Source organism: Balaenoptera acutorostrata, chromosome 3 (genome assembly GCF_949987535.1).
Source record: "Balaenoptera acutorostrata chromosome 3, mBalAcu1.1, whole genome shotgun sequence".
Classification (NCBI taxonomy): Eukaryota; Metazoa; Chordata; class Mammalia; order Artiodactyla; family Balaenopteridae; genus Balaenoptera; species Balaenoptera acutorostrata.
In genome coordinates this window covers 106,124,171-106,150,894 of record NC_080066.1, presented here as the reverse complement: position 1 = coordinate 106,150,894, position 26,724 = coordinate 106,124,171, and the positions used below count along the sequence as shown (strand labels likewise).

The following is a 26,724-nucleotide window of genomic DNA, read 5'->3' as shown; positions in this document are numbered from 1 at the left end:
CGGATTCCTAATCACTGCTCCACCAGGGAAGTCCCTATATCCTTTCAATACATGAAGACTGGTCTATAGCTTCACCACCTTTTCTTTCTTGGCCTACGTAGTGGTTTGTTCTTATCACTTCCCCCCCCCCACAATATCTTCTGTTTCTATGAATTAGGATTTATCTCTATTTTACAGATGGGAAAACTGAGGCTCAAAGATTAAGAACTTTGCTCAAGGTCTCACAGCTCCTAAATGTTGGGCTAAGATTTGAAACCCAGCCTGAGTCGCTCTAGCGTAATGTATGCGAGGCCTGGACTCACACAGCTGGTTTCCGGTCCTGGCCCTCCACTTCCTGGGTGTGTGATCTTAGGCAAACTATTTAATTGCTTTGTGCCTCAATTTCATTATCCATAAAACAAGGATAGCAAATGTTAGTTGTTTATTGTTATTATCACCACCATACACAGTCTCATTCATTAGTTAATCAGTTCCAAACATTACTGAATTACTGAATCCCCAGTGTGTAGTCATCACCAAGGGAAGTAGGGGCGCAGGAGGGGCTGGGGCAGGGAAGCTGTGGTCCCTCCTCTCAAGGACTTTAGCCAGAGAGACTCAGCAGGGGTGGGTTTGGGAGGGAACATTCCCAGCAGTGACACGCAGGTGGGAGGCTGTGACCTCTCCTTTTATGCTCACTCCTTGTTTTCTCTCCCAGACTTTTGGAGAGAAGCTCCTAGGGGTCATGGCCTGGATCATGCCCATTTCCGTCGCCCTGTCCACATTTGGAGGAGTCAATGGGTCCCTCTTCACCTCCTCCCGGTGAGTGCCGTCCAGGCCCTTCCTGGGCCAGAGGCCACTCTGCTGTGCATATTGCTCTGTGTATATGTGGGGGGCTTGTCTCCGTCAGCGGGGGTCTGTATGGGCGGCTGGGTGGTGACCTTGCAGGGGGTGATTGCTCACACGAGGGCGTGTGCGTGTGTCTGTGTGGACACGGAGGAGCCTGTGCTGCTCGTGTGGTGACGCACGACGTGTGTGGCTTTAGCTGCGGTGGCAGGAAGCGCCATCCCACCTCACGTCCAGAGGAGCAGAGGGCTGAGGAGTCCCCAGGCTGTGTGCTTGGCGACAGAACAGTGCCTTGCCTGCAGCCTCAGAGCCCCTTTCCTGCTTGCCTGGAAGCAGGCTGTGCTGGCTGGAAAGGAACCCCACTCTGAAAGGGACCAGGAGGGACCCGTGCCTGGGGCCTCTGGCTGGCCTCTCATGAAAGTTCTGGGCCCGGATTGCAAATGCAATGGGCTCATCTGAGTGCCCTGAGGGTGCAGGCTTCTCCCTGTTAAGCTGACAGGTGGCCGTAGGAGGCCCTTGTGTGGCCACCCATGAGACGTGGGTAGGGGTGTGAAGTGAGATGGGTGGGGAAGAACGGAAGGAAAGCATTTGTCCAAAGCCACGTCCCCTACCCCAAACACTCAGGAAAGCCCGAAGCATGAATGGGCCCAGGCGTCCCCAGCCCCTGTCTGCACACATCCGGACGTCTGCCCCCTTCTTAATGTCCCTTTTTGCTGTCTCCAGAATGGGCAGTTGAGGCTGGCAGATGCTGGATGATTTCCATTGATGTAGTCCAAAGGGTCCTCCCAGCGTTCTTAGAAAGCCCCCCTCCTCCAAGGGCACAGTCCTACTCGAAAGATACAGCAAAAGCAGTGAGCCCCTGAATTCAGCTGCTTCCAAAGCCAACGTCACATCAGGGAGGAGTACCTGTGAAATGACAAGGGAGTGTCATGTTTTCAGGACCCAGGGCAAGAAAGAGGGAGTGTGGGCATCCCCCGTACCCCAGGACCCTCCGACACTCACCCACGGCAACCTCGTGTGCGTGTTACACAGGAGCAGTGACCACCTGGAGGCCCCAGCCGAGGGCAAGCGGTGGAAGAGCAGTGACCCATGAGGCTCTCTGGGATCTATTGAAGGAGAGTGACTGGCTCCAGTCGCTTTAGAGTGGGGTTTGTCCCTCGGGTAGGCCGAGCAGCGGTCTGCGTGCATGTGGTCCAGCTATGTGTGCATGCGAGAGGCAGCGGCCCGATGCGCTCGGCCTCGGATTCAGAGGCACAGCTCACCCGGCAGGCCTCCTCAACTCATCTTTCCAGTTCCTTCCATCCTTCCTTCCTTCCTCCCTCCCTCCCTCCTTCCTTCCTTCCTTCCTTCATCCCTCCCTCCCTCCCTCCATCCCTCCCTCTTTCCTTCCTCTCTTCCTCCCTTCCTCCCTTCCTGCCTCCTTCCCTCCTTCTCTCTCTTACTCTTTTCTGTTTGGGGGTATGGAGAGGATGATCCTTCCTGAGGAGTAGGAGCGTGTGTGCGTGTGTGTCATGCTTAATGTCATGTCTCCTCTGTGGTCGGCTAGCTGGGCAAGGATTGTCTCTTGTGAACTTGACTTGCCAATGCTGTTGGACCTGCCAACTCCACTTGGTCCTGGCTGCATGTGGAGGAGGGATGGGAACTTGGGACCCTGGTTATGTGCATGGTGAGGCCCGCAGAGCACCTGGGGCTCCACTGGGTGCATGAGGCTGCACTGCAGAGGGGCAATGTCATGTGGCTGCACGAAACTAGTGACACAGGACGAGGTAGTTGATGATGGCAACTGGTGGTGTACATATGGGTACTTGGGACCATAATCGACTCCCCTGCTTCTGAGGAGCCGCAGCTGTTAGCTCCACTCTCCCCCATACACAAATCACAAAGTGACAGTTCCCTTCAGACCACCCAGTGTGCTGATTCTGTTCCTTTCTGTCTGTGACCATCCCCTTCCTCTCAACGCTTCACACCATCCCCTTCCTCTCAACGCTTAGGTGCTCCTTTCCCTACAAAATCCTAGAAAAAAAGGAAAAGTGGCCTAATTTCCAATGAAAAGTGGCCTCATTTCCTAACAGCTTACAGTATTCTCTTGTTTTCTTGGGAGAGGAAAGAAGAAGAAGGCTGCTCTTTAGGTTAAAATTTCTCTTTTTAAAAATAATTTGTAAACATCAGTATCCTGGTCGTGATATTGTAGTATAGTTTTGCAATATGTTACCAATGGGAGAACTGGGTGAAGGATACATAGGGTCGCTCTGCATTATTTCTTACAACTGCATGTGAATCTATGATTATCTCAAAATAAAATTTTAATTTTTTTAACTTAAAAAATAATTTTTGGGGAATTCCCTGGCAGTCCAGTGGTTAGGACTCCCTGCTTTTCACTGCTGAGGGCCCGGGTTCGATCCCTGGTTGGGGAACTAAGATCCTACAAGCCGCCACGTGGTGCAGCCAAAAAAAAAAAAAAAAAAATTATTCTAATTATAAGTTTCCTGTCTATTTTAAAATTTTTTTAATTTATAAAATCTAAGAAAGAAAATTTAAGTTACTAATAATTCTACCACCCAGAGGTAATTGGTTGATATTTTAATGTTTTTACATGTCTGTAAATAATATCTTAGTTAATAGGAATCATACTGTATGGAATCGTACAGTTTTCTATCTTGCTTTTTTCATTTAATGTTATATTGTGAGCATATTCTCACACAATCAATCTTTTTTTTCAAAAACATTATGTCTGCATAATATTCCATTTTATAGGTATACCATAATTTATGTAATCATCTACTTTATGTCATTTAGGGTATTTCCAATCTTTTTTATCATCACAATATCTTTGTATGTACACCTTTCACTAACTCTATTCATTTCTTCAGGATTTTGGGGGAGAATAGAATAAGTAGCTTACGGATATAAATGTTCAGGTATAACTTACATACAATAAAATACACAGATCGTAAGTGTTCAGGTTGATGAGTTTTGACGATTGTAGACAACCATGTAACTACCACTCAAAACAAGATATAGAACATTTCCACATATCCCCCAAGTTCTCACGTGTCCCTTCCTGGTCTACCACCCATTACCCACCCCACAAAGGCAGCTACTTCCTGAGTAGGATAGGCATGTTTTTAAGGCTTTCCACGTACAGTTTAGTCCCCATGTCTCAAAGAACCTATATCCCTTGAGGAGGAAGGAGGCACATTTTTACAGGGATTAAGGCTTTAGGCAAAGGAGAGAGGCTACTCCTACAGCGCTCCAGGTTTTGTGAGAGACCCACAGAGTGACAGCACCGTCATCAGTAACCCCAAGCCACCCAGACCACACTCAGGGTCTCCACACTCCAGAATCCATCCACTTATCCACTGACTGCCTCTGGTTTGCCTGCACCTGCCTTGTGAACGTGGGTCATTTGACTAGTGGGCTGGAAGGTGTGCACGAGAAGGCAGGTACCTGGCTGGAGGGGGGATGCTCCTGTGTGGGCAGAGGTGGGCATGGATGAGGGAGCCGGACTAGGGAGGAAGCATCTTTGGATGGTCCATGGGCCATCGCAGGCTGACCTGCTTTTCTCTCTGCCAGGCTGTTCTTTGCTGGAGCCAGGGAGGGCCACCTTCCCAGTGTGTTGGCCATGATCCACGTGAAGCGCTGCACCCCAATCCCAGCCTTGCTTTTCACAGTAAGGTTCCCTCCCTCTGCGAGCCCTACACACACCCTCCCTCTTTGTGCTGCTTTGAGCTGGGAGTTTACAGTTCCCACACACGCCCCTGTCACCCTTGTGCTCCTAGGTTTCTCTGGGCCTTAAGTAATCTGGCAAATGGTATACATGGGCCTGATTAACATCAAGAGATATAGCAAGGAAAGACCCTGAGTCCTGAAATACCTTGAGGTTCATTCTCCTGAAATACCTTAAGGTTCCCAGGCTGGCTCATTCTATTCTCCCATACTTTTGGGTCAGACTGAAGTGGCTGCTTCAAGATTCTACAACCTCACAAAGAAACTTCTTTCTTGGCTCCCCCTGCACCTGTTACCCCCAGGGTAGCAGCTTTGGGCCTCTGCTCCTGGCTGATCACTGCACACTCCCACCCCTCCCCATCAACCTTCCTGCTCCAGGAGGCTCTGCCAGTCTCTTGGGAAACATCACTGAAACAAATTTGGTCTCAGGGTACACCAAATAAGAAAAATCATAAAGGAAGACTGGTAAACTGGTAAACTGAAAATGCAGAAAGGGAAACTCGGGATGGGAGGGGTAAATGGTAAATGGTGGTAAATGGAGGTGGAATTACCCCGGAGTAGAAGCATTTAGAGAGAGCAAACAGAAGGAGCAAAGACTTGTTCCTGATGAGTCTTTGGGGTTATTTTTTTTTCTTTCTGGATCCTGACTAAAATATCAAAAATGACTTTGGTTCACCAGAGAAGCAGTTAGACCAGGGTAGTAGAGCTCTCAGGAGTGAAGGGCATTCACAGTACAACATTACGGGGAATTTCAGAATGTTCAGATATAGGAAGAAGGTCATCCTGGTTGGTTAGTGGTGAAAGGCAACTGGAGAAGACTCAATGCTCCCAGTGAGCCACAAACATTTTTTCAGTTTAAGCCAATGGTGCAGGCCTATGACTGCAAGGGAAGTACAGTAAGAATCTGACTTTTTCATCCCTTAAAATCTTCCCGATTATTTCCACCATCAGATCTTACAGGAGAACCGAGCCTTCTGTTGGCCTGAAACAAATTAGCAGAGGGAAAGAACATGGTTCCGAGAGAGCCACTGAGATGATTTTGAAGTTAGAGAGTGAATTCTATCAAGAAAATGTCACAGGGATGTTATGAGGGTTACATGAGTTAATATTTGTAGAATGCTAAAGAAAGAACCTGACACTTAAGAAGTGCTATATAACTGTTTATGATTTAAAAAAAAAGAAAGAAAGAAAGAAAAAAAAGAAAAGGAAGGAAGAAAAATAAATTAGATGACTCAACCAGGAAAAGAGGACGAGGGCAAGAATAAAGCCTTAATCTGCAGTTAACAACCTTCCCTAAGGGATTAAAAACAACAAACTTAGCTTGAGCTTCAACCAAGAAAGAAATATAAATGAGACCAGGGTGGCACAGAGCCGGCTGCCACCAGTGTGGCCAGGCCAGTTGTTTACAGCCAGTATCTGTTCTGATTGGTTACTGCCCATGCCGTACCTGCTGTATCTGTGGTTAAGTGTTTTGATTACCACCTATGTGGTGAGAAAGAACTTCCTGGTGATGAAGGTGTTAGCAATGACCTGGGTTTCTAGGAGAGGTTGTAAAGTCTCCATTTTGAGAGATCCGCTATAAAATGGCATCGTGTGCCTAGAGGCAGGGGAACAGCCCCGACCAGTCTCCTAATGCCTTTCTGATCACCGATGAGCTTCTCCCACTCCCCACCAGTGCATCTCCACCCTGCTGATGCTTGTCACCAGCGACATGTACACACTCATCAACTATGTGGGCTTCATCAACTACTTCTTCTACGGCGTCACAATTGCTGGACAGATAGTTCTTCGGTGGAAGAAGCCAGACATCCCCCGCCCCATCAAGGTGCGAGAACCTCCCTTTGGGGCCCCTCCCCCTCCTCCACTGGTTCTAGCTGAGCTCAGATTTTTACACCACCTTGTCCTCGCTGCTGACTGCAGCTCATCACCTCCATGAGTGTGGGAGACCCTCTGGGAAGCAAAGGCCATGTGTGAATGGGGCAGCCATTTCCATTCTCCACTGGGGACAGGACCAGAGCAAACTGCAGCTGGAGGAATAGGTTAGATGAAGTGATACTTCCATCCTGTCATTCCTTTGTTTCCTATGGCTCTTAGTCTTTAAAAAGTCAGCTGATTTTTCCTCGACCTTCTAACCTGACCAGTCTCCTACTCGTCCCTCCAGGTAGCTGGGTTCACTCGTGCAATCTCTCCATCTCATCCCGGAATGAGTTTCCTTCTCCCATCTGCCTCTCCAAATTTTAACCATTTTCCACACTCAAGGACCTCTCTTCCTTGAAGCTTCCCAGTCCACTCCAGCCTTCCGTGATCCTCCCTTTTTAAAAGTACTATGGCCCTGCACGTAGTAGGGTGCCTGGTGAACCTCTCGATTGTACAAGGAATAAATTTGTGATAGGAACAGATGGGAGTGCTCAGAACAACATATGCCAGAGTGCTATGGGTTCTCCTGCAAATTAGAAGACTAGGGTATATCCCTGAGCTATCTGAACAATCCTATTCTGGAAACACAGACTAGATGCTTCTAGAAGATTCTGCCAGCTGAGGAATCGAGGGCTCTCGAAATCTCTCTGCCACTTTCCTACCACTCTTAGAAAGCCTGCTAGAGAGAATAGGAAGTAGAATAACCCCATCTCCCTACCATACGCATCCCTCTAAGAGGAGAGGAGAAAGGCAGCTGAGTCTAGAGTCTTGAAGACTCTACAGGGGACTCCCACCTGCGGTCAGAAGAGCGGGTGGAGCCCACAGAGTTTGCTTCTTCCTAAAGTAAATAAGGCCCCGGACTGCCTTATGCCACACTAGGATTCCTGATTTCTCTCGTCTTGGCAGAAACTGCTTGAAACAAATTGGGACTGTCCCTGGTGAGAGGGAGGGACATTTGCCACATCCTGCCAGCTGGGGGAGGGGAGCCTGACTGACAGGTCATCTCCTTCTTGCCCCTCATTCATTTCTCCTGCTCTCCTTCTCCCGAGGAGCTCAGCAAACATATATCAATGTACCAGCAAGCTCATCAACCTACATGGGCTCCTCTGGCTGCTACAGGCACACAGCTGGATGATGAGGCCTTGTTTGATCCCACCTCGGAGGACAATGAGGATTGTCCCCTCCCTAGGCCCCCCACTCCTCTAACTGTCCCACTGCCCACGTTCGCCAACGTCTGTTGACACAGCACTTGCCCCATCAGGGCTCGGGGTGTGGGAGCCACAGAGCTGAGTGAAACCCAGCTTTGCCCTCAAAGCGCTTCCCTGTGGGTGAAGAAGGGGGAAGGTGCCCTGACGCTGGGGGCCATAGGATCCGTACAGGTAACGGTGCCTCTGATCCACAGGTCAACCTGCTGTTCCCCATCATCTACTTGCTGTTCTGGGCCTTCCTGCTGGTCTTCAGCCTGTGGTCGGAGCCCGTGGTGTGTGGCACCGGCCTGGCCATCATGCTGACAGGGGTGCCTGTCTATTTCCTGGGTGTTTACTGGCAGCACAAGCCCAGGTGTTTCAATAAGTTCATTGGTAAGTTGTTGAAGATTCTGAGTGGCTAGAGGGCCCCCTGGTCTGGAATAGAGTGGTCAGCAGTCTGGCTGGGGAACCCCACCAGGATCAGGAGGCTGGGCCATAGAGCACTGGAGAAAGGGTCGGGACAGGAAAGGGCAGGTGCCTCCCCAGAGACCTCTGAGGAGAGGAGAACAGCGGATATTTCTGCACAGACCTTAGGCCTGCCAGAGTGGCCATCCTATAGCAGCCGCCCTGGGCTGGGTGGAGACCAGTGGACACCCTAGAATTGGTGGTCAGTGGGCATGGAGCCTTGATGAGAAGGAGCGGCCAGCAAACAGGCTGCCCAGAGACGGAGGAGGTGGGTGAGGCGCCCGTCTCCTGGAGAGCTGGGAAGGGCCCTGGTCTGGTTGGCCAGGTTGGTGGGATGCTCAGCACTGATCTGGTTTCTGTGTGGCCTCCTCCTGCAGAGTTGCTGACCCTGGTGAGCCAGAAGATGTGTATGGTTGTGTACCCCAAGGTGGAGGAGGACTCAGGGACAGAGGAGCTAAATGAGGACGTGGAGCAGTGGCGGCAGCCCATCTACCAGCCCGCTGCCCCCAAGGACAAGGCTGCAGAGGAGCCCTGAGGACCGCCCTCCCCTCTCAGCTGCTTCCCTCCGCCTTCATCCCCCTCTCTGCCCTCCTTCCCTGCCTGGGTCCCCCAAACACACACATACCCCTCTGCCTCTGTCAAGCAGGGGCAGGACCTGGGTGTGGGTGGTGAGAAACTACAGACAAAGATACTGACATTTGTACCCAAAGATCCAGCCTCCTCTCACCCCCAAGGCCTGTGTCTAAAGCAGTGGAGCTTCCAGGGGTGCCCTACACGGCCCTCCCTCCTGGGCCCACACCCTTAGTCGCCTCCTCAGGAACCTGAGTTCAGGACTGCCTTCCCTCCCCATTCCTGAGCCCGAGGGAGGCCTCAGCTCCAAGAGAAGTGGCAGCAACAGTGAGTCACTTGGGGACAGACTCGAGCAAATCTGTCACCATTAAAGGTCAGCTGAAGAGACCCAAATCCCCCTCCCTTCACCAGTGACCGAAGACATCAGAGGTGATGCTTCCCTCTGCCCCACCCCTCCCCATCCTCCCACCACCCCCCCACCCCACCCCAGCCTAGGCCTTCTGTGCAGAGTGAGGTTCCTGTCAGGACAGCATCTCCCCACTGACCTAAGGACCAATGGGCAGGAGGACTGCCCCCTCCCCTAACCCCGGCCGGGCCTGTGGAACAGATTGGGAAAGGCTCAGATTGTAGAAACCCAGCCTTGCCCCTGCCTCCTCCCCCCAACTCAGTGCCAAAGCTCCCTGAAGCCAGAAAGCTGCTTATTTCCAATGTAGCGGACGTTTCTCTCCTAATGACAAAGCAGCTCCTCTCTTCCTCCCTCCCACCCCCATGGGAAGGAGCCCGCCACCCTGTTACCTCTGCAGTCATGCTCCAACACAGCCCCAGGCAGCCAGCACTGCCGGCACCCCCGTCTTGCCCTTCTCCTCCTCTCCAGACTTTGGCTCCTGGGGTGTGAAGTCTCCCCCTTCATGCCTGAAAGTCGAGCCAAATCAGCCTTAAGTCACCTCCCATCCAAGAACTGGACCTAAAAATACTCCTTTATTTCCAGCCCTCCAGTCAGACCTGGCATGAAAAGCCTTCCAGGGAGGGAGGGCTGTTTCCCAATTCCCCAGAGGTACCCATCCCATCACCTCGGAGACTGTTTGAGGAGAAAGTGTATTCTGAAGGCCAGTTCCTCCCCCAACTCAGATAACCCCTCCCTCCTTTCTGCTCACACCACTGTCCTGTCTGGACAGCCTCCAGGACAGGATGAGAGGACAGTGGCAGAAGGTACCCACTTTGGAGGCTCTCGGAAAAGCCCGTTCTCTGTGGTTTGCAGACTTGTGGCCATCCTGTCCTGCAGGCAGAGGCTGCCATTCCCTGTGCTCCAAAGAAGGTGCTGGTGTTTGCCCTGCGCCCTTGCAGCCTCCTAGCCACACCTGTTGTGCTAAGGACCAGGATCCTTTTATCCCAAGCAGGAGTCCCCCTCTTCCCCCAACTCCCCATCCTGTCTGCTGAAACTGGAAAACCTGGGGAGTCCTCCTGGCCTACTTGGGTCTCCCAGCTTCCCACCCGGCCTGCTTGAGCCTGCATTGGTAAGATGCAGGTTTGGTCCGAGTCGTGGTCCCTTCAGAGTGGACTCGAGGCAGACTGGGGCTGGCCCCTGGAGGGTCAGGGGACCATCCTCTTGTTCCCTCTTCTCATTCCTCCAACCTCCTTCGATTATTGTTTTTTGTAAAGTGGATGCCTTACTTTTTTGGATAAATATTTTTGAAGCTGGCATTTTTATTTCTTTTGGATTTTTAAGGTTTTGTTTTTTCTTTTTTCGGGGAGGGTTTTAGTTATACCTGGATAATAATCTTCTGTCTTTGAGTTGGTTTAGGTTTTAGTTGTGTTTTGTTTTGTGAGGGTTTTTTTTTTTTTTTTCCTGTGGATGTAATAAAATTTTAAATGGAAATGAAGTTGGTGGTGTTGATAATTCAATGACCTTCCGAGGCAGAGTCGCCAGGCACTTCCTGTTTCTGTCAGGAGGGAGGTCTTTGGTTGCCAGGTTCCTTCCAGGATGGCATTCCTGAAAGCCCTCGTGCTCCATTGCTTCGAGCTGTCCCAGGGCCCAGTGCCAGTGCGTTTTAACAGCTCCCTCTCGTTTTGAACCGAAAACTTTCTCATTGCCTCTGTGAAGTCACAAGTGTTAAGTTCCTGCCTATGTATTATGCTGAGAGCCTGCAAACTATCTGGGAAGAAGAACCTCATCCCTACCCAGGGTGGGAACATGGGCAACAGAGAGACAGCACCAAGCTGAGTGGAGAGAGGCGAAGGCATCAGGAAGGGACAGGCTGAGCCTGTGGAGAGACCCCAGTGGGTGGGGGGGGGGGGGGGGATAGGCAGTTAGGAGAGCACCCAGCTGGATGCCAGGGGCTTGATGGGAGGGACTGGGAGGTGAGGTGGGGTCCACTCAGCTGTCCGAGTGGAAGACTAGGAGGGCTGAGGGATCAGGAAAGAGGAGGAAGCGGTCAAGGTAAGGACAAGTACCTCCTGGCGCTCTGGGTTAATCACTGGAGGAAGTTGACAGGATTAGTCCTTGCTTGGAGTCCCTCCTTTATGGGCAGCCCTCCCAGCTGCCTGTCCTGAGACAGCATCATTCCAGAGCCAGCACTGCTGACAGACGTGGGGAGGAGGCAGGGCCGGGGGCAGGGGGGGTGAGGGGTGCGTTAAGACATCACCCTTCACCATCTGGAACACTGTGAGGACACTGGCAGGCAAGATGCCTCCACTCCCAGTCCCAGCCTGGCCCCAACACGCCTGTTTTGTGGCTGGCGTTCTAGACTGAGGCTGGAGGCTTGCCATTCACAGGGGCACAGACACTTGGCTCTGAGACCCAGCCCAGCCACCAAACAGCTGTGTGTCCTTGGGCCAGTCAGTTAACCTATTCAGCACTTTTAGAGGGATGAAAAAAGAAGACTGAATCTAATCTCAAAGGGTTCCTGAATCTCCCAGCCTGTGGCTGTCCCAGAAGAGTGAGAGCAAACTGGGCAGAGGCCAGTCTTGTGCAAGAGGCCCTTCTCCAAGCCTCACATCTCCCTTGGGGATCCCCCAGTTCCCCAACACACACTTTTCCTTTCCCCAGGCTGCCCGAGGCTTCCTCATGTCACCCCATTCCAGCAAGTCCAGCCCTCCCCAACCTCTCTCAGTCCCTGGAGACACCTGTCCCTGGGGGCGCCCTCTCTTTTGTAAGGTGACACTTGCTGATCTTTTCAACCTGCTCAAAAGGGCAAATGTGGGTCTCCTCCTAGGCAACATGCATTTATTTTTAACCTGGGCCATTATGCTGTCTTAACCCTGTCAGTCACTTTATTTTTTTTTTTTTTTTTTTTTTTTTTGTAAAGGGTGTGCCAGACCTTGCACAGCTGGCCCTGACCCTTTTTTTTTTTTTTTTAAAGGATTTTCTTATTTATTTATTTATTTATTTATTTATTTATTTTTGGCTGTGTTGGGTCTTCGGTTCGTGCGAGGGCTTTCTCTAGTTGCGGCAAGCGGGGGCCACTCTTCATCGCGGTGCGGGGACCGCTCTTCATCGCGGTGCGCGGGCCTTTCTCTATCGCGGCCCCTCCCGTTGCGGGGCACAGGCTCCAGACGCGCAGGCTCAGTAGTTGTGGCTCACGGGCCCAGCTGCTCCGCGGCATGTGGGATCTTCCCAGACCAGGGCTCGAACCCGTGTCCCCTGCATTAGCAGGCAGATTCTCAACCACTGCGCCACCAGGGAAGCCCTGTCAGTCACTTTAATGCGAGGAATTTCAGACGCTCTGATCTTAGGGAATTTGGGAGCCTTTGGAGGTCACTGAAATCACAGCTGCTTAATGCATTCATTTATTAATGTAGTCAAACAATAAATGTTTCTCTAACCATTGTATCCAGGATTTTGCTATACGCTATGGGAATAGCAAACTTACTCTTGAATTTTCCAAGTCAGCACAGACTTCAAATATTTTGTTTCACTGTCTCTGTAAGAACATTCATATGTGTCAACCCACCTGTCCTTAATTTTAGTTCAGGCAATGTGGTCACCCTAGCTGAAAAAGTATCTGACCTACCTTTAAGGAGCAAATAGTCTTCGGGGGAAAGAAGGTAAGAATGCACATGGCACGTATGTGTGCACACCACAGATCACTGCCCACTCTGCTGGGCTGCGAGCGTCTGCAGGCAGGGCTGGACCCGCCAGATCCCCAGAGCCTGCGCAGTGCCTGGGACCTACGTGCAAAAATCCCTGTCCAATTGAGGCTTCAGAAAAAGCTGCAGGTAGTGTGTCACTCAGGAGACACGGATAAACCCCGCAGGGGGCAGTCAGAGGGCCGGAAGGAGACTGGCTGGCTGAGACCACTTGCTTTCCATACATTATCTTATTCAAAGTTTAATTAAACAACTGACAAAGTAGGCATTACTACTGCCATTTTACAAGTGAGATTAAGTAACTGGCCCAAGGTCACCGAGTGGTAGGTGACAGGGAGATCTGAGCCAGGTTCTATCTGACATGCTCGCTGCCTCCGTGTTGGAAGGACTTGGTGAAGGAGGCGGTGTTTGAACTGAGGCCTGTTACAAAGTCATTAAGATACTACAGGGACTTTGTTTCAGTTAATGCACACAGGTAGCAACAGCAGCTGCAGGGAGAAAATGATCCTGCTGACCAGGTGACCGTGGGGTGGGGCGGGGGGGCTTCCATCCGCTCCTGAGCAACTCGGCAGAACCCGAGAATCCCCCAGCCCTTGACTAGCACTGCCCTCCCTACCCCCTTCCCCTCCAGCGCCCCCTCCTTCCCCGCCCAGACGTCCAGAGCGCCCCGGTTACTGGGAAACACGGCAACGTCGGCCAGGGAGGTGAGGGGCCGAGATCACTTATCTCCTCCACGGCGGAGCTCCGAGCGTTCTCATTTCCTGCTGGCCTATCTGCACACCTCCCGGCTTCCTCCAGCGCCGGCTCGCCCGCTCCTGACGCATCTCCCCCTCCCCCAGGGTGCCGGACTGAGGGCAAAGAAAGCTCTCTGAGTCACACAGCTCCCCCTTTCCCTAGCCCTTCTTCCCCGGGGGTTTTAAGAACTAGACCCCTGCCCTTCCCCACCCCCCCCCCACGTCAGCGCCACAGCCCTGCCTGACCTTGGGTGGCCGTCCTCTCAGCCTCGTTTTCCTCCTTTACAAAGCAAGGATAAGTACACCGTCTATCTTGCTTACTTTCCTATCTGATTCACAGGGAAATGGTCTGCAAGGAAAAGGGTATGTTTCAATGACTGAAAAAGCATAACACCAGAAAATGCAAGGCCTTAACTATCATCACTAGTTCATCGTCAGGGAGTGAATAGAATTCCTCCTCACTGAGACAAGGGCCTGGCCCTGGTCCTCTCCGCCTGCCCACTCTCCCTGTAACTGCACTGCAAGACCCACATCTCGGCCATGTTTCCTCTTCCTCCTTCCGGGCGTCTTGCCCTTGCCAGGGCTGTGGGAGGCTGCCCTCTGCCGGTTCACCTGATTCCTGACCACAGTGGCCCCTCAAGTCCTGAATGTTGGGCCAATATTACCACCTGGTGTTTAACTGAGGCACTGCTGCCAAACTGGAGCGGCTCAGCTTTGGTACCTGTTTGCCACAGGGTCCTCTGAAATGGAGAGAAGGCAGAAATCTCCCGGTCTGGGACCTGAGATCTGTCTCCTGGGTGCAAGCAGATCTCCTCAGGCCAGGTCAGGGCTTTCAGAGAAAATACCTCAAGCTGTGCACAGAGAGTTGGGGGGGTGGGGAAGGGGGAGGGAAGAATGCTAAATAGAGGTGTAATTGCCTGATTTGCAGGCAGCCCCGTCTCTGTCTGCATACTTTATTTTAGCGTCCAGTGGTGTACACAGCCCCTCTGCATTTGCACCACTGAGGCCTGGCCCTCGTTGTGCCCGACTTACAAAACCTTCTGGCCTCCACAGGGCACTCACGGCATTTGCTGGTGACAAAAGAGCCAGTGACACATTTCTATGCGTCCTTTCCTTCTCACTGTACCTATAGTCCCTTTTGCAGATGAGATGCAACAGGTAAAAGCAGGGCCACAGCGGTACCTCTGACAGGAGGGAGTGGGTAGTTCCCAGAGGAAAGAGAAAAGGGAAGGGAGGGGGGGCCCCCGTCTGAAAAAGCGCAGAGAGCGAGCCATGGGCTTCTCCTGGAGACCCTGAAACAGAGCCCCAGGAAGAGGTGATGACAAAAGAGAAGGCCTCTCAAGCCTCACAAGAGGAAGTGGACCCAAGAGAGGTCAGAGAACGGCCATGCAGAAGGAAAAAGAGCAAACTGAGCTGCTGCGAGCGCCTGAGCCCTGCGGCACAGGAAACGGGCAGAGCCCTCAGGACCCGAGTGGGGCAGAGCGCCAGCCCGAGGCTCTGGCAGTGCAGGCCAGGCGCTGGAGCCACCGGAGGAATGCAGCTGTCAGTTCCTGGGGCTGCCAGGGTCTGAGGCACAGGGCCCAAGCCCTGACCAGGTGCCTCAGCTGAGCCTGGGCGGTCAGGGGGGGTGCCAGGCTGCTAGAGCTAGCCTGGGCTGGAAACTCGCGAGGGCTTGGGCTGTTACACAGACCCTGTGCAAAAGCCTAGCGAAAAGAGCCTGCTCTGCACCATGAGACAAGCCCTAGTGTATGGCTTGGTCCCAGACTTATCACTACTTCCTAAACCCCTCAAACAGCACCGCCTGGCTTGCACCCAGGAGAGTGGCTCGGAGAGGTGGGGCTACAACAAGAACTGAGTGGCCCCGGGGGTAGGTGGAGACCAGCACTGTAGCGGGGGGACTGCGAGGGAGGGAGGCGTGTCCAGGGAGGAGCTCAGATCAGGCTGGGGGTCAGCACTGGAGGAGGGTTTTCTCTGTTCCTTCTGACTGGGCACTCATTCTGCACAGGACTTTTTGGAAGTCGGAGGGAGGAGGATACTCAGAGTGAGGTGTTGCCCTCAAGGAGGATTCTGGAATCCCCTGGACTCAACAGGGAGGGGGAGGCATTCCCAGAAGAATCAGCTCCTGGGCATCTCAGAACCCTGGCTTGGAGCCTGACCAGAGTACCCCCAACTGCTTAAATAGGCCAGGGGCCCCATTTCTTTAAAGCCTGCATCCCTCCCTCTGCGGTGCGCCCTGCCCCTCCCTGAGTCACCCCAGGGAGAGCGGGGGGAAAAAAGGGAAGAGAAAAGAGGCATTGACTACAGAGGAAGGAAAAGGAAACAGCAGAGGAGGGAGGAGAGAAGCCACACAGGAGTGGGTGACAGCGGAGATCGGAGAGGGCAGATCTAGGGCAGATCTAGGGCAGGGGGAGACAGCAAGCCGAGCATCCCAAAGGGTGCCCCAAGAGCAAGGCGGCCAGGGGCGGGGAGCCGAGGGGGCGGGCCGGCCATGTCCCACGGGACCTACTACGAGTGCGAGCCCCGGGCTGGCCAGCAGCCACTCGAGTTCTCAGGGGCCCGAGTGGGGCCTGGGGAGCTGGGGGACATGTGTGAGCATGAGGCCTCCATCGATCTGTCTGCCTACATCGAGTCTGGGGAGGAACATCTCCTCTCTGACCTCTTTGCTGTGAAGCCGGCGCCTGAGGCCCGAGGCCTTAAGGGCCCTGGAACCCCTGCCTTCCCCCACTACCTGCCGCCTGACCCGCGGCCCTTCGCCTACCCTCCACATACCTTCGGCCCCGACAGGAAGGCCTTGGGGCCTGGCATCTACAGCACCCCAGGGAGCTACGACCCCAGGGCTGTGGCTGTGAAGGAGGAGCCTCGGGGGCCCGAGGGCAGCCGGGGTGCCAGCCGCAGCGGCTACAACCCTCTGCAGTACCAAGTGGCACACTGTGGGCAGACGGCCATGCACCTGCCCCCGGCCCTGGCAGCACCCAGCCAGCCCTTGCGCGTCCTCAAGGTAAGAGTGGCTCAATTCTCCTCCCCGCCACCCAGGGGCTGGAGGGAGGCCCGTGCGGATGGGGTCTGTGTGTGGTGTTGCTCGGTGAAATCGACCCACCACAAGCCCTCTGTGTTCGCCCCCCAGTCATAACCCCTCTTGGCTTCTCTGTGAATTCACTCCCCCGCAGATCCCCACTGTGTGACCGGAACCAATATGTCCCGCAGTCCCTGTGACCAGGTGACCTGCCCTGACCTCAGCACGCACCCCCCCCCCAGCTTCTCTGCTGCCCACCAGCCCCCTCCTCTCATTTCTGTGTCACCTCCTGCTTCTAGAAAAGGAAATGCCTGCTGATGATAGAACTGGAGACTCAAGATAGATGGAAGGAAAGTGTCCTCAGAAAGTGTGGGGACGTGAAAGGGAGTTTGGGTCAGAGCAGAGCACACTGTACGTCTGGCAGGGCAGTGGCTGTTCCACTGGGGTCCAGGAGCCGGCTCTGAATGCCACATCCCTCCGACGCTCCACGTGTGCTCTGACCACTGGGATTCCTGCCCCACCTTTGCTTTACTTCCCCACAGCCCTCACTCTTGTCCCTCTGTACCTTCCCCTCCAGGCCCCTTTGGCCGCTGCTGCGCCCCCCTGCAGCCCCCTCCTCAAGGCGCCCTCACCGGCCGGCGCCTCGCACAAGGGCAAGAAGGCCGTGAACAAAGACAGCCTGGAGTACCGGCTGCGGCGGGAACGGAACAACATCGCGGTGCGCAAGAGCCGGGACAAGGCCAAGAGGCGCATTCTGGAGACGCAGCAGAAAGTGCTAGAGTACATGGCCGAGAATGAGCGTCTGCGCAGCCGCGTGGAGCAGCTAACCCAGGAGCTGGACACCCTTCGCAACCTCTTCCGCCAGATCCCTGAGGCCGCCAACCTCATCAAGGGTGTAGGGGGCTGCAGCTGAGCCCGCCTGGCAGACTGTGGGCACCAGCCCCCGGGGCTCAGCCTGACCCTGGGGACCCTCACCCTAGAGGCCCCACAGGCCGAGTCAGAGACAAAGACAGTGGACAAATGGCAGCGGGGGGCAAGACAAGGAGGAGGGCGGGCCCCAGCCTAATGATTCTGTGGCTGAATAAAACTGCACTATGGCACGGTGCTGGGCCTGTACACTGGGCCCGTGTGTGTGCGTGTGTGTGTGTGTGTGTGTGTGAGAGAGAGAGAGAGAGAGATGGGGGACTCCAAAGGTAGGGAATGCACGAGGCTAGGCCTGCATACCTCTTGATTCCAGGCCACATTCGGGAAATTCAGCAGACAAGCTGCCCACAGCTCTCCCACAGTGCACCGCACAGCCAGGCCCTGTATCTCTCCCTCTGCTCTTCTCTCCCCCAACCCGGCCCACTCTATCCCCACCCCAGAGGACCCGGAGCAGCCTCTGGACACTCCCCTAGCAGAGCTCTGTGGCTCGCAGGGAGATCTCAGCACCTCCAGTCCCTCCTGCCTGGGCCTGCTGACCCCAGCCCTGCTCTATCTCACCTTGAGGTATAGGTCTGGGAGTTCCTGCCCCAGGAGATCAAGGGGAAATTCCAGATGGCTCTGATGTATTTACGGTGCCTTAGCTCTTGATCCGGGACTCAATCCCTTCTCCCCAGTTCCCAAACTTCAGTTTGCCAGACTGACAGACCCCCATGCCTCCAACCCACCCGCTCCCACCTTTGTCCCTCGTTCCCTAGGGCTTCGGTTCCCTAAAGAATGTGAGTGCTTGGGGGACGAATTAGTTGGGAAAGGCCTTGAGACCTGTTCGCATACGAGAAAATTGGTAATGAGGAGGAGGACGACACACCTGTGCAGTGAAACCCCATGTGGAAAACAGTTTTTTTCATAGAACTCTAGCCTGAGAGCCATAAGAGGGCAGTGCTTGACAGCCTCAGTTTTGAATTTCCCTCTGCTACTTTCTAGCTGTGTGACCTCGTGCCAGTTACTTCTTCTCTCTGTGCCTCAGCTTCCTCATCTGCAAAATGGGAGGAGTAGTAATGCTGTACGTTCATACATAAACAAGGCCTGGCATACGGTGAGCACAAATACTTGTTATCATTCCCTTTTGCTCGAACTGAAAGGACCTCAGAGATCTCATCTAAACTTCTCATTTTGCAGGTGAGGAAACTGACGTCTCAGACAGGGAAGGGACTTACCCAGAGTCTTGCAATGGGTTAGAGGCAGAACCAAAATTAGCTCTGTAAAATCACAGATCTCAAGAGGGGCTGGAAGAGACCTCAAGAGATCATCTGGTAGGCTTTGCCCTCAGACAACAAGATAGTGTGGGCCACATTTGATAGATAAAGCAGTTGAGAGCCGAGGGAATAAGAGACATTCTCCGGAAGCTCACGCAGGTGAGCTTTGCTGTCTCCACACACGCACCTGTCTCTGCTTCGCCCTCACACCCTCCCCTCGGAGGCATATGGAACAGTGCGGGGCCAGAGTCAGGGACATGAGACACAAGATGGGCTGGTTAGAGTCTCTCCTAGGCCACCAATGACTTATAGGCCACTGGTGAGAAAGCAGTGTTAGACACCAAGGAATAACCTTCTGAGAGGGAGAGAGACTGGGTCTGGATCCTCCCGGTCCGCTCTCTCTCCTCTCTCTCTCCCCGCACCTCCACATCCCCAGTGTCAGAGCCTTCCCACATCGAGGACATCCGGGTACACCACGCCTGCCTCACCCAGGACTCAGTCTCTTTCCTGCCTTTGCCTCTGCGTCTCTCAGGCACCATCTCCCCTACATCTGTGCTCTAGATACCCCTGCCCCAGGTCTGGTTTGGGCAGACAAATCTGAACCTCGATAGATGGTTTATTCTACCTGAGTTGGGAAGAAAGAGGCACCTGTCTCTGTGGATGCCTGGGAGAATCCCACACCTTCCTTTCAGCCCAGGGGAATGGGTTGCATAAAGGGGGTTTGTACAGAGCATGGTAAGTGACTCAACCTCTGGATTTCCTCCTCGCAGCTCAAGACCACTGCCCCTGGACTTATTTTCAAGGTTCTGGGTGACGGGACCTGGGTTGCTTCAGCATCAGCCCCAAGCTTCTTCCCCACAGTTCTGAATCGTGTCTCCTCCCAGCCCACAGCACCCGGGGGCTCCTCAGGGCGGGTGTCTGGCACCAGGTCTGGAGAAGAGCCACAGCCTCAGCTGAGAGAAGAGAACACCTGGTCCCTGCCTGACGGCAAGTGGCAGGCACACCTCGATCCTCTGTGGCAGATCATATCCCGGGGAAATGACAGGTAGCCGGAAGTCACACTTTTAACCTTGAGGTTTTAACCTGACCTCAACTGGTTTGGGCCAAGGTAACTTATTCAACAAGTGTTTGTTGAGCATCTTTCCTGTGTCAAGCCCTTGCAAGGTGCTGAGAACACTGTGGTGACCAAACCCAACTCTTGGCTGAAGGACCCCTCCACCTATTGCGTTCAGGCAGGGCAGGAGATTGTGGGTGGCAGGAGAGGGAAGTCAGGTGCTTAGCCCCCAACTCCTAGGGACAGGACAGGTAGTCTCTGCAGCTGCCCTCACAGCCTGGGGGTGGTGATGGCTCTCTGCTACTGCTGGAGCTTACCACTTCTGCAGCTGTCCCTTAAGCCTGACCATTCACACCTCTATACATTCATGAATTACCCGCTCTGAACATGCCCCTTGGGGAAACCTACTAAACCAGCAGAAAGGGAGGTGGTTTTTTGTTTGTTTGCTTTGTTTTGTTTTATTTATTTATTTTTGGCTGCATTAGGTCTTCATTGCTGCACGCGGGCTTTCTCTAGTTGCAAAGAGCGGGGGTTACTCTTTGTTGCAGTGCCCGGGCTTCTCATTGCGGTGGCTTCTCTTGTTGTGGAGCATGGGCTCTAGGCACGCAGGCTTCAGTAGTTGTGGCATGCGGGCTTCAGTAGTTGTGGCTCACGGGCTCTAGAGCGCAGGCTCAGTAGCTGTGGCGCACAGGCTTAGCTGCTCCACGGCATGTGGGATCTTCCCAGACCAGGGCTCCAACCCATGTCCCCTGCATTGGCAGGCAGATTCTTAACCACTGTGCCACCAGGGAAGCCCAGGGAGGTTGTTTTAGCTGGGGTGGTCAAGGAAGGCTTCTCGGAGGAGGTGACATTGAAGTGGAAACCTTAAAAATGTCCAGGAGGAGGCAGATGTGCCAAACTGGGGGAAAGGAGAGCAGAGGGGAAAGCAAATGCCAAGGCCCCGAGGTGTCCCGGTCCAAAAAAAGAAAGGAAACCGGGTGAGGCTGGAGAAATGGAAAGCAGGAGGAAGGGTACGCAAGAACACCACCTCCCTCCCTCCAGGACCGTCTTCATTCCCTCTGCCGGGAGGAGGACCGTCCCTAAGGATCAGGCTGCCCATGCCCCGCCGGGTGGAGATGCCGCAGGGTCGACGGGGTCCGCGGGGTCCAGAGGCTGCAGAAAGAAGGCACCCCCAGGAAGGGCGGGTAGCCTCACCCCTGCCTGGGGAAGGTTCGAGGCCCAGGGCGGGGTCACGAGAACTTTGGAAAACCAGCACATCAAGGTCCAAATAGCACACACCTGCGTTCCCTTGGCTTTACGATCCACAGCTCGGGCCCACTTTTCCTTCATGGGCAAAACTGGGGACCAGCATGAGAGTCCTGAGCTGACAGACAGGATCTCAGGCCCCAGGGAAGCAGAGGAAGAGAAGGTAGGATGTTGGAGATACCGCCAAGAGGGAGGAAGCTGCCCAAGGTGAGCCCGCCAAGGTCAGTCCGCGGTGGCAGCTTGGACTTGTGAAAGCCGCTCCCCCTGCTCGGTGCACACCTCCCCACCCCACCCCCACGGATTGCCACATGCCTGGGCCCCCAGGGCCCCCATCCCAGTGTTGCAAGATCCCGGTTGGGGCTGTGAGGGTGGAAAGGGGCCTCTTCACCTCCACTCCCTACCCTGCCCCAAGCCATGAGGGGACTATGGGATGGAGAGGGCTGTACAGGAGATGCTGAGGCAACAATAGCCAAGGCTGGCCGAGGGCCTGTGCACCTCCTCCAGGCCAGTCACTTCCCATCACCCCCAGCAGGCAGACCTTTCCTCTCAGGACTCAGCGGGGCTGCACCCCAGTGGGAAGGGTCGGACCCGGACAGGACTCCAGGCTGCCTCTGTCAGCTGCTGTTATAAGCAGACCTGGCTTGGCCCCAGAAAAACATCAATGAGCAGCTCATTGAGAAGGCCCATCAGAAGTTCCCTGAGACTACCCCATGGGGAAATGATGGGTATTTTCAGAGGAAAATGGCTGCACCTGGCCATCAATTCTGACTTCAGGGAGCAGCAGAAGGGTCCTAGGACTTGGGAGAAGGAAGGCTTCCGACTAGGGAGACACCCCCCCTACAGCGCTGTAAGCTCCCCTTCTCTTTTAGAAACATGGATCTGAGCTAGGTAGAGGCAAGCCATACATAGCATGGATCCCCCCACCCCACAAGCCAAGCTTCACCCCAAAGCCCCAAACTGTCCAAAACCCTATTGCTCCCCACACCTTGCACTGTCACCCCTGGCCAGACCATCCAACCCTGCTGCAATCGGGACGGTTTGCAAAACGCCTGTAGCTCCCGCTTTGTCACCATCTGAGGTTAGGACTGCACTCGGGAGATAAGCCCAGGCCCCATCCGCCGTCCTGAGTGAGACTGCTGGCCCTGCTGCAATCGGGACGGTTTGCAAAACCCCTGCTGGCGCCAGCTCTGTCACCATCTGAGGTTAGGGCTGCGCCCCAAGATAAAGTCTAGCCCCGCCCACCGGCCCTGCCTTCAAACCTTGCAAGCAGCATGGCCAAGAGACAGAGCTCCAGGGCAGCCCACTCAGGGTCTGGAAGCCTTAACCAGACTCAGGATGAGGACCCCTTCTTCCTGGTCCTCTCTCACCTCCTCCCCTTCATCCCCAGCCTCACCTTTGCACACTGCCCTCAGCACCATCCTTTCCCCTCACTCTCCATCTACCCTCCTCGATTCCATCTTCCATCCTCACCCTCCCTCCTCCCTCACCTCCCTCCTGCCTTCTCATCACACTCACTCATTCATTCATTCATTTGCTATAAAAATACTTAATAACCCCTACTCCAGGCACCTTGCTTGTTATAGGAGCTACAGGATAAGCAAGGAGGACAGTCCCTGCCCTTGCGGGGCTTACAAATTCATGAGGGGGACAGACAAACATACCACCACAAATAAATAGATCATTCTAAATTGCAGGCAGTGCTATGGGGCAGAAGTAAAGAGTGACTGTGACAGATACTAATAAGGGAACCTGATTTAAATGTGAGGGTCAGGAAAGGCTCTTTGAGGAAGTAACATGTAAGCAGATATCTCAAAGGTGAGTAGGAGTCAGTCTGGCAGAAAGTGGGGCTTCCCAGCAGAGACAGCAGCTCTGCCTAGGCCCCAAGCAGGTCCTTCCTGGCCATTGACAGAGGCTGGGGTTGAGGGCAGACTAGACTGAGGGGGAGAGGTGAGGTCAGAGAGGGGCTGAGGCCAGATCTCGCTCGAGGGGATGCAGAGCATCAGAGGGAGGAAACACCTTCCAAAGGAAGAAGACATTTCCTCTCTCCTAAGGTGAAAGAGAAGAGATGCAGCAGACGCAGATACAAACAGGTCTGTAGCCCGCTGACGTTGTTCCCGTCTCATGGCTTCTATTTTTACCATGAAAGAAGAGGTGACTGCAAGTGACTGAGCAGGAAGCTCTGAGAAAGGCTTAAAGGTGTAAAATCCCAGCTTCTGAGAGTGGAAGCGGGAGCTGAGATTTCTGGCTTGGAAGCGGCCAGTCGAAGTCTAAGATGACAATTTGGGGCGACAACAGTCTGTCCTCTGGAGGGACTTCCTTCAGTGGTGCTTAGCTGCTCAGGAGCAAGTATGGACAAGACAGATGTTGGGCTCATCTGGGTGTGGGGCTCACCCAGGGAGGCAGGATGGACGGGACAGACAGGGAAGGGGAGGGATTTCATGGTGAACCTGGAACTTAGGGAGGATAAGGAGAGGTGAGGAGACAGGAAGGGCCAGTGGTTCTTCAGTGAGCTTGTAGAACAGCGGCAGTGAGCCGGCTTGAGCAAACAAACCATAAGGAAAGGAGATCATATCAGAGAGTGGGATGTTTGATTCAGTTATTTCATAGTTACTGCAGTTTCTGGTAATGATAAGGCCTGGGTCTGACCCTGGGGGTGGCTTACTAAGGTGGATGAGAAGCATGTAAGAGATGAGAGCGTGAAGGAACTGAGAGGTGGCCACGCTGGTTGGAGCATCCATATGGATGATGACATCACTTGGATGACTGCCTTGCTCAGCCCCATCCTCTCTCCACAACCGCCGTCCCACATCCCACATCCTCTCATTCACTCCACCCCCCATTAACATCCTCTTCCCTAATCCCTAGTTTCCTACCTCCACATCCTCTTTCTCATCTCCATCCTCACCCTCTCAAACCCCAGCGTCTCTTAACACCTTCATCCTCTCCTTACCCTATTCTCACTCCTCATCCTCTCCTTACCCTATTCTCACTCCTCATCCTCATCTTTCTCATCCTGTTCCTCTCAGCACTTAATTTCTCCTCCACACTGGGCACGTGAAAAGCACTATTGCATGGTGGGTTAAAGCCTGTGCCCAGGAGCCTATCGACGTGGGTTCAAATCCCACGTATACTGCCTGCCCACGTTGCCTCGCTTGTAAAAATGGGGTAATAATAACACCTACCTCATAAGGTTGTCGAAAGAATTACCTGAATCTAAAGTGCTTGGAACAATGTCTGGGCTCGATACCATGACTGTTATTCTCCCCCTCTCCTTGCCTCATTGCACTCTTCTCCATCTTCTCACCTCCGTTATCCCTCTGTACCTACTTCATATTTCTTCTGAGAGGCAGAGATGAATCAGACTCAGGCCCTGCCCATGGTCTGGTAGGGAAACAAGCACAAAAATGAATGTCAGGGGCTTCCCTGGTGGCGCAGTGGTTAAGAATCCACCTCCCAAAGCAGGGGACACGGGATCGAGCCCTGGTCCAGGAAGATCCCACATGCCGTGGAGCAACTAAGCCCGTGTGCCACAACTACTGAGCCTGCACTCTAGAGCCTGTGAGCCACAACTACTGAGCCCACGTGCTGCAACTACTGAAGCCCGCGTGCCTAGAGTCTGTGCTCCGCAACAAGAGAAGCCACAGCAATGAGAAGCCCACGCACCGCAAGGAAGAGTAGCCCCCGCTCGCCGCAACTAGAGAAAGCCCGCTCGCAGCAACGAAGACCCAACACAACCAAAAATTAAATAAATAAATAAATTTATTTTTTTTTTTAAATGTCAGGAGAATGTAATAAGTGCTACTTCAAAGATGTGAAAGAAATGCTCTCGGAGAACAGAGGATATGCAAACTCTGCCTGAGGGGAGTAAAGAAAAGTCTCAACAGGCAGATAAACCTCTCAGCTGGATCTCGAAAGATGAGGAAGGATTTGCCTGGCAAAGGCAGGAAAGAGGTATTCCAGCCAAAGGAACACGAGGTGTTTCTTGTGCTGCTTCTGCTAGAAGGTCTGAAGTTCTGCAAGCTGGTGTGAGGTTAGGATGAACCCCTACCCCGGCAGGGGCACGCCCTATCCCAGTAAGGCCACAAGGGGGCAGCGAAACATTAAGAGAGGTGAAGGATGGGGCCCAGAAAACCTCAAGAGAGCCTCACAGACCTCCAATCCCTTGGGCAAGCCCTGACGGGGAGGGTTTTCCCCAGACTGGGCCGGCCCAGCCAGGAAAAAAAAAAAGGCTCTGACACTTGGAGAAAAAGACTGGGTTTGTCTTAGAAAAAGAATAAAAGTCCTCTTAGTATGTCCTCTAACACATGTTGGTAAGAGCAGAATAATTCCTCACTGAGTTGAAAGTGTCTGTGGAATACCTCCTCTTGACTTAGTATTTACCATGGTCTAGACACTGTTCTTGGCACTTTACAAATCTTCACTTTCTCATAACAACCCTATCAGGTTAAGTACGGTCACCCCCCCTTTTGCAAGTGGGAACACTGAGGCATTGGGCGCAAGTTACACTGATACAAAGTAGCAGAGTTGGTTTGGCTCCAGAGTTTGGAGGCCTCCCTTGCAAGGGGTAGTTCCAGCCACAGCCCTAGTGTGTAAAAGCGTAAGACCCAGCCCTCCCAAAGCCCCCCGCCCCCTGGAAGTCAGCAGTCCTCTAAACTCTAGTCCTTGTGCATCACTAACGAGCTCTGTTCCCTTACGTCACTTCACCCTCAACCCGCATCTTCAAAAGCTAAAGAATGGGGTTAAGCTCTGTTCCTTCACCCACAAACTGGTGAGTAGGCCCTCTGGGCTGTGCTGAGTGCCGTGGATACAAAGATGGGTGGGAAACAGGCTTGAGGGACTGTGGGATGTGGAGGAGGAGCCTCGGAGCTACAGTTACATCAGAGCATGACAAGCTTTCTGTTAGGAGGCAGAGGAGAGGCCCCTCCCGCCTCTGGCAGGTGTGGAATTTGGGCAGGAGGTGTTAAGAAAGGCTTCCCAGAGTAATTACAGGGAAGGTAGGAATTAGCCAGACAGGCAGGGAAGGAGGGTATCCAGGCAGGGGAAACAGGATGTGAAAGCACAGCATGAGCAGAGAAAACAAAGGGAGTTCTAAGAGCTCGGTCAGAACATCTTTGAAGATCTTCTATTAATGTCAATTTTCAGAGTTTACTTCTCCTCCTGACGTGCCTATAAGCGGCTTCTGTGAAGCCTCACAGAATGAACTAACGCAGGAGCCTCTCATAGGAGGTGTTAGCCAACGCACACGTGTTTAAATGGTGAGCGCCTAAGTGCCCGACACAGGTGGAAGAGATGCCTAAAAGCCTTGCAGTTTAGAGTTCACCCAGTTCTGACATGGGGGCTAGTGGAGTGCAAAAGCCTTGTTTGTCCACCTCCAATGAGATAGGCAGGCATCTGTGAAGCAAAGAATGCCCCCCCACAACACACACACCATTATGTTAACACCAGGTTTTTAGTTCTGAGAAGGTTCCAAGGTTGTCCACTCAGAATGGCAGAAGAATTAGGCTGAGATGGAAGAGGGATAGGAGAGTTCCTTCATGGATGAGGCAGGCTTCTCTTTGGAAAGGTCAGTTGAGGCCTCAGGAGTGAATACTGCCCCCCTCCAGCTCTCTACGTCTGGCACCCCAGGGAGGAGAGGTGAGGGGCTGCAGCTTTGGCCCTTGTAGTTCACATCGGACCTCTTGGCAGGAACTATAGATTTACTCAACAACACTCAAATATTGACAGAATA

At 53.4% G+C, this 26,724-nt stretch overlaps 3 protein-coding genes across 6 annotated transcripts in view; 2 read left to right on the top strand and 1 right to left on the bottom strand.

The window, feature by feature from the left end:
- Positions 1-10,567, top strand: part of SLC7A8 (solute carrier family 7 member 8) — a 57,727-nt gene extending 47,160 nt beyond the window's left edge. For all 3 annotated transcript variants that reach the window (XM_007180564.3, XM_057543284.1, XM_057543285.1), the window contains 5 exons: positions 695-798; positions 4,396-4,492; positions 6,224-6,373; positions 7,868-8,045; positions 8,495-10,567. In XM_007180564.3, coding sequence (XP_007180626.2) covers positions 695-798; positions 4,396-4,492; positions 6,224-6,373; positions 7,868-8,045; positions 8,495-8,652 — 687 coding nt within the window. In that variant the 3' untranslated portion in view covers positions 8,653-10,567. The remainder of the gene's footprint in view (positions 1-694; positions 799-4,395; positions 4,493-6,223; positions 6,374-7,867; positions 8,046-8,494) is intronic.
- Positions 445-9,597, bottom strand: LOC103009709 (uncharacterized). 2 transcript variants are annotated; one of them, XM_007180563.3, is made up of 3 exons: positions 9,483-9,597; positions 1,825-1,928; positions 445-1,728 (listed from the first exon to the last, which is right to left on the bottom strand). In XM_007180563.3, exons 1-3 carry the CDS (start codon positions 9,595-9,597, stop codon positions 1,018-1,020), a joined length of 930 nt encoding a protein of 309 aa, XP_007180625.1. In that variant the 3' UTR covers positions 445-1,017. The 2 variants fall into 2 exon arrangements, 1 of the variants encoding a protein (XP_007180625.1); XR_450858.2 differs by lacking the exon at positions 1,825-1,928 and having other exon boundaries at positions 9,483-9,582.
- Positions 10,568-15,995: 5,428 nt separating the features above from the next.
- CEBPE (CCAAT enhancer binding protein epsilon) lies at positions 15,996-17,433 on the top strand. The gene is made up of 2 exons (XM_007180562.2): positions 15,996-16,505; positions 17,098-17,433. Exons 1-2 carry the CDS (start codon positions 15,996-15,998, stop codon positions 17,431-17,433), a joined length of 846 nt encoding a protein of 281 aa, XP_007180624.1.
- Positions 17,434-26,724: the final 9,291 nt, after the last annotated feature.